Source organism: Triticum dicoccoides, chromosome 5A, assembly GCF_002162155.2.
Source record: "Triticum dicoccoides isolate Atlit2015 ecotype Zavitan chromosome 5A, WEW_v2.0, whole genome shotgun sequence".
NCBI lineage: Eukaryota > Viridiplantae > Streptophyta > Magnoliopsida > Poales > Poaceae > Triticum > Triticum dicoccoides.
In genome coordinates this window covers 346829432-346836074 of record NC_041388.1, presented here as the reverse complement: position 1 = coordinate 346836074, position 6643 = coordinate 346829432, and the positions used below count along the sequence as shown (strand labels likewise).

Below are 6643 nucleotides of genomic sequence, written 5' to 3'. Positions count from 1 at the left end.
GCATACATAAAGTTCTGCACTCTCCTTGGTAAATAAGAGTTCCAGCACCAGACAAAATTCAATGCATTGCCCCAGCCAAGAAGTTATAAACAATAAGTAACGAAAACTAGGCCATCTAGTCTCATAGAACTGCATTGAGTTGGCTCATCTAAAGAAACGAACTCCCCTTGAGTACGAAAATAGATAAATTAAACTAAGATACTCAGACATGTAACATTATTGATATTATTAAGCTACAGATATAGACAATAGCAGGTGCCTGAAAAAAATGAACAGACAAAATGATGAAACGGCCTTCCAAACGAAACTGGAAAGGAATGAAACGGCCTCAACTCTATATTTGTCTTTTCCTAAAACCTCAACTTGCCTTGTGAGCCGTTGACTTGCACTAGATAAACACACCACATGCAAGAGCACAGGCTTCCAGTTAACATTCCAGCTTTCCGCTACGAGGGATGAAACCAACTGCCTGATCTGTCGGCCATAGCATATGCTGGCAGGCAAGGCAGTTTTCAGTCCCTGATACAGAAACCTTGGTGAAGTTTGGGATGAAACGAGACCAGTCATGCAAAACAAGGCTCCAAGTAAACATCACGTGCCAAGATGTAAATAAGATGTTTGGATGGGTAATTTTAGAACTAAATAAATATAGGTACAATTTCAAAGGTCATGGAGATTCAAATCTAAATTTCATAAATTGTGGGTTTGGAACTGAAACATAATTATTTGAACTTGAATCCTTACGATGATAAAATGAAGATGTCTGTGTTTATATGCAAGTGCAAAGAGAACTAGAAAAAAATCAAATTATTGGGGATGGGTTTATTCGGAAGTTGCAAAAGCAGCACATAAAGAAACCCCAAAAAACTTGATGGAGCAGCTGGAGATGCTTATTGGGTAACTGCTGGAGATGCTCTAAGAATGTTGAAAGTTTCTTTGGAACTTCTTATCCAGATTACCATTACAATGCAAGATACACCAAGTTGCAAACTGAGTTACCACCGCATATTACACAACGACGTCAATGCATCATGAATCAACTAATCCTTCCTAGACTGAACAAACTTATTGTGCTCTCTTTTATACAAATACGGATCCAGGGCAAATATACACCAACTTTGTATATGATAGCACAAGTAGCTGTAGTACCAACTCCTGCAAATTGTGGCTGCCATGTTTGACACAAAGATTGATCCGGTCTAGTGAAATCAGTGGCTAGGGTGATGGATGTATCATCCTGTCGGGAACACATTATATAATTCTTCAGTTAAACATCCAGCAACCTACAGATTAATCTTCGTGGTCTTCTTCACCCTCAGAATCTGTTTAATAGCAGGTGGCTTATAAGAAATCAATATGCTGATGCGAAAGAAAACAGATTTAACAACGAGAAAATGGGCAAGACAAATAGCTGACCGGATCGAACATCGTCACCAACACGTCCTCTGGATTGGATTTGTTTGACTAGCATTCGGTAAATCAGTACCCACCAATATATGTGAAGGACTAGAAGTGAGAACAGGAGACTGTTGAAAAGATAGTAGTATACGGAGCTGTAAAATTCTTTTTTCTCCTTGTCAAGGATCACAGCTACTTCATAGCTGAAAAAGACACGAGAGCATCAAATCAATCAATAAAACGCGATATAAATGTTAGTGGAGTTAAAAAGTCGGAGTGGCACCAGACACCACAGCAACCTACAAGCTGTAGCAAATGTTTACCTTGTGCTTCTCAGGATCCAGAAAGGGAAAATTATTAGCCGAAGAAGGATCCAAGAAGCCACAAAAAGTAGAAATGCTACAACAGCTAGCCCCTCACAGCTACTATACTTGGCCATCTTTCCGATCTCTAGGAATATATCACTCGCATCATGGACGGCTAAAATGACCGAGCCAGCACGAGATAATCTGTTTAGAAATAGCAATAACATCAAGACCTGGCAATGCTGTGTATCATTACGTATAGAAGGGCAATTACACTCATGTACAAACCTGCAAATGTAGGACATAACAATCAGAACAACAGTTGCCACATGGTGAGACATCGAGACTCCAAAATCCTTGCGTCTTGTTTCCCAGAACAGAAGGGCAAAGATGGAATATGTGTAAAATCCAGCAGCATACATGTATACAGCCTTAAGCTTCAGTCTGGGAGAAAGAAAAGAAAAATTAAGGTTGAAGCCTTTTGGGTAAAAGCAATGCTGCAGTGAAGAATAAAAGAGCTTCTTGTTTCTCTTGCTTACTTCATCTTTTGATCAGGCCAGAGCTGCTCACCAGGCCCTACCCAGAAGTATCTGGTGTTTGTAAACCATGGCTCATTGTATGTTACAGATAATGAAAGGACCTCTGCCGAAAGAAAATAAACAAATTTCCAGGCCGACTCCTTAAATTTATTGATTTTCTTTCTCTTTTCGTCTGTTTCAGCAAGCTTGTCATATCCTTTTCCAAATATAAGTCTTCTTGCTAATATCTGCAAATATAATGAAATGAAAGAACTATAATATACGCATGTAGGGGCGTACTGGAATAGCATGAACGCTACATAATGACCATCGCAGTCGTGATTGCACCATTCTTGCATATGATTTGCTCACGGCATACAGTTTTGATATGACATGACAGCAAATATAACAAACTGGCAAAAAACTGGTCTGTTCTGGCTTATTTCAGTTCCCCTCTCTTTGCAGTAGACAATTTAGAGTCAAAAATCAAAATAGGACTTACTTTTCATGTCAACATGAGTTACTGCATGTACTACAATGGTGGATGGGCGTAATCATATATTATATTGGTAATAATACATACTGCAACCATGTTAGATAAAAAAATTGAACCACTATTGCATCAGCAATTGCTAAACCACAAATGGATCCACTGATCTCTACTGGAGTCTGGAGGGGGCTCCATTGTTTTCAAAATTTTGTACGCAAGGAAGCCATAAACTGGAAATATAATCAAGTCAGTGCCTCAAGAAATAATCACTCTGCAATTTACATTTGAAGCAACTTGTTAAGTTTGAGCTTAGTTAAGAGGGAAATAGCAGTAAACCTAAGTCAAGATAGATTCAAGAGCAATGCTGCAGCTAAGTTAAATAAGAGAGGATGTTTGAGGTTGGTGGTTGTGGGTCGGGGCGGGTGGTGGTGATGTGGCTGGTCTGGGGTCGACGGTGGTAGGCGATGCCCTGCGACTACGCCAGTGGCACACAGGTGCCGTGGCGTCGTCTCGGCAAGGTTTTCGAGTCGATGAGTCATTCTGGGGTAGCTACTCTTCAACCCTGCAGTTGCGACTCGTCGACTAGTCGACATGGTGAGTTGACCTTGCAGTTGCGACTGCATCTCGGCCTCGCGTAACCTTTTGAATTTACGCACAACACAGGTGGTGCACGGCGTTGTGCAGTCTCGGTTGTGCGGTGCCTTCGATTGCGTCAACGGTGCAGTGTCATGGCAGTGTCGGGTTTGGTCTGCTAGGCGATGCCCTTTGACTACGCCGGTGGCACACAGGTGCCGTGGCGCCGTCCCGGCCTCACATGACCCTTTGAATGTGCCCCACGACACAGGTGGTGTCGCGGCATTGTGCAGTCTCGGATGTGCGGAGCCTTTTGATTGTGTCGACGGTGCAGTGTAGTGGTTTGCTCTCGGCTGGCCGATGTCATTAGATTACACCCAATGTTCAAGATATCGGTAACTGGTACCATATCGGCAAGGTGATGAGTACGGAGTAATCGACGAATCCGCCATTTAACTGAATTTATCGGTAACCCATATATCGGTAGGTTAACTAGAGCCATATCTATATCTACTAGGCTAATAGCAACATGCAATGTACCAAGTGCCTAAATATGCAATCCTAGGCTACATAGCAACACGGAGAAGTGTTGCCTTGATGTTCTGATGATGCTGCAGCCAATCTGGAAGGCCATAGACCTGCACACTGAAAAGTAGGGAGGGAACAGGCCAGTTTTGGGTTAAAAAATGCGCAGCAGGCCAATAATTCGGCCTGACAGCTGATAAAACCAGCTTGTCAGACAAATTAACTGGGCCTACCAGTTAATGGCTCGAATATCACGTTCTCATATCGGGAAGGGTCCGAATAGCAGTTAACTGACCATATCGGCAGTTCACTGACCGATATTTGGAACAGTGATTACACCGGCAGTGTATCAGGTACTAGTGGGAGAAGATAAGAGAGAAGATTGGAGGGCTAGGATGAGAGGAACACCTGATCTATGCCTATCTCTGTTTCCCCCTTTTGCTGCTTTTTCCTTTCTTTTACTTTCAAATTAAGCCACTGTAATTCCCTAGCCTATATAAGGCCTTGTAACCTGAGAGAGGGGCATCGATCAACTGTATTCAGCCAATTTGGTTTATATCAAATATACAGATACATACACCATATATGCAAAAGTGCTCTAGTTCTTCAGTTCTTATACTTTTTTCCTTGATTTCTTGGTTCAATACACTTTGATTCCCTGTCGATCCCTAGCGGGATCTGACACGGTGCTCATTGTTGTGCTTTCCCTCTTTGTTCTCCCTTGCTATGTGTGCTGTCGGTACGTGTTATTTTTTGCTCAATCTCTTCTTCCCTGTGGCCCCTGTTCACTTGGACCCTATCTTGCGATGGGCTGCAAAACCTTGTTGTGGGGCAATGAATTAAGGTGGGGAAATACCGCCCCCCCCCCCCTGGTTGAAAATTCCAAAAAGTAAGAGAGGATGATATTTCCCAATGTTAATCCCTATTAGCTTCCAGTACATGTTCTATGATTTTCTAGATAAATTTGGATAGTAGCATGTCCCTCCTCACATTCGATTCACTAGCAATATAGCACAACAAATTTTACTCACATGCCATTTAACCAATAATATTAGTAGAACCCAAAGAATCACACACTTCACAGTATGAAGACGTTTAAAAGTACCGCCGTAAACAAGAGGGAAAACAAGTGGCATCTAAAAACGTGTCCATGGTTTGATTATTTTGTTAAAGCGAAGGTAACTTTCCAAAAAGCAGTCACGATGACCACAGCTTTATCGAGCCGAATCCAGCACAATCTCAATCAAAATGCAGTACATTATTGCTATGGTGCTGTATTTTCTAGCTTCTATTTGTCTTTCTATCTGTTGATTGACAATTCGATCCATAGTTACAGAGGCTCACATCAGTACACAAATTGACATGTCAGGGCATGCACAGTTACATCAGTTTTATGAGAAAACTGATCCATGGAAAAGACTGTACTGAAGCAAGAAACTCAAGGGGGAATGCTTATCCAGCAACTAACTGCAGCTTGGCACGGGCATTCCGGATCCGATGAACCACTAAAACCCGAAGAGGGGAGCAGCCAGGCAGTTTACCTCAAAGACGAACCGGTCGAGGAGGAAGCGCAGGGCGGGAAAGAAGGCGACGAGGATGGGGAGAACGGCGTAGTCGCCGTACGCCGGGTAGGCCTCCGCCTCCCAGTCCACGGGCGTCGAGGACGACAAGGATCTCGTGAAGAGCTCCACGAGCGCCGCCATTGCGGGCGGGAGATCCAAATCCAAGAACCTAGCCCCCAGCTGGTTTCTTGGATCCGAGCACGGAAAGCGGACGCGCCGCCGATCCGAGAAGCCCACGGGCGCTCCCGAGCCGGGGAGGAGGACGGACGAGTCAACACGAAGCTGCCGCGGGGTGGAGATTTGGTATGGGTGGAGCTGAGCAAGTAGTCCTCCTAAATCTTGTGCCTTGGTGGTAACGGATTGCTGCTGGGAACGGGAGCGGATGCACTGGCGCCCTTTTCTGCGGGGGATTGGAGAATCCACTGGGGCTGGGGTTGGGTTGGGTTGGGCTGGGTGGGGAGATGAGATCTGAGCGTCAGCTTTATAATTTAGTAGCGGCGTTATTGGTTACGGAGAAGCAACCAGGCGGCGGGATCCCGTCTGCGACGGGAAAAGAAAGGGTACAAATCCCCTTTGTCTCCGGTCGACTGGTCCGCGCTGGGCGTGTCTCCACGTGACCCCGATCGAGGGCATATCGGTACGGCTGGCTGGCTGGATTTCGTTGTCGCCCAAACTCGTCAAAATTTAGAGCTTTTCTTGGGACTTAAATTTTAGAGCGCTGGCACATGGTGCTTCTCTGTGTGCCCGTGTCGCAGAATTTAAATCCGGGATTCTGTAAGCACGTCGTATTTTTTGCAACCAAGTCTGTCACTTTCGTCCGCCCATATGTGGATTGATGAAGATTGATCTCGTTTTTTATGTTAATTGTAAAATGGACGCTTTTGTCAACTCACCGAGTGTTTTCGTGGCCAAAAAGAAAGAAAGCTCACTCCATGCCTTGTTAGTTTTATAAAAAGGAAAAGTTATTTTCGGTATGCTCTCCTGGTTTTTTAACACAATACAGACGCGGAAGCTTATATATACGCGCATACATTCATTCCTATGAACATACACCCTACCTCATGAGCATCTCTGAGAGATCGAGCCGATATATCATCTTGAGATTGATGAAGTCACCAAAGACAACTCGTAGTCGACGAGAACGTCTTCTCTCACTAAATGCACATCACCGAAAGTCCTAAAATAAATTTAGAAATAAATAGGAGAACCAAAACTTTAATCTTGATGAACTGAGATATTACTATCCACCTAACCATGCAACCACCGGTTGGT

General features: G+C 43.9%; 1 protein-coding gene across 1 annotated transcript; it reads right to left on the bottom strand.

The window, feature by feature from the left end:
* Positions 1-911: 911 nt before the first annotated feature.
* Positions 912-5840, bottom strand: LOC119301437 (ASC1-like protein 1). The gene is made up of 6 exons (XM_037578398.1): positions 5351-5840; positions 2243-2469; positions 1992-2147; positions 1722-1907; positions 1417-1601; positions 912-1322 (listed from the first exon to the last, which is right to left on the bottom strand). The coding sequence occupies exons 1-6, from the start codon at positions 5510-5512 to the stop codon at positions 1291-1293; spliced, it is 948 nt and encodes a 315-aa protein (XP_037434295.1). The 5' UTR covers positions 5513-5840; the 3' UTR covers positions 912-1290.
* Between the last annotated feature and the right edge of the window lie 803 nt (positions 5841-6643).

What these genes read in the sequence shown, in the direction of transcription:
- LOC119301437 (XM_037578398.1), bottom strand. Translation starts at nt 5,512, where the DNA reads ATGGCGGCGCTCGTGGAGCTCTTCACGAGATCCTTGTCGTCCTCGACG. An exon ending in TCGACCGGTTCGTCTTTGAG is followed by an intron (nt 2,470 to 5,350) that starts GTAAACTGCCTG and finishes TTATATTTGCAG; the next exon opens with ATATTAGCAAGAAGACTTAT. An exon ending in GTTATGTCCTACATTTGCAG is followed by an intron (nt 1,908 to 1,991) that starts GTTTGTACATGA and finishes ATTTCTAAACAG; the next exon opens with ATTATCTCGTGCTGGCTCGG.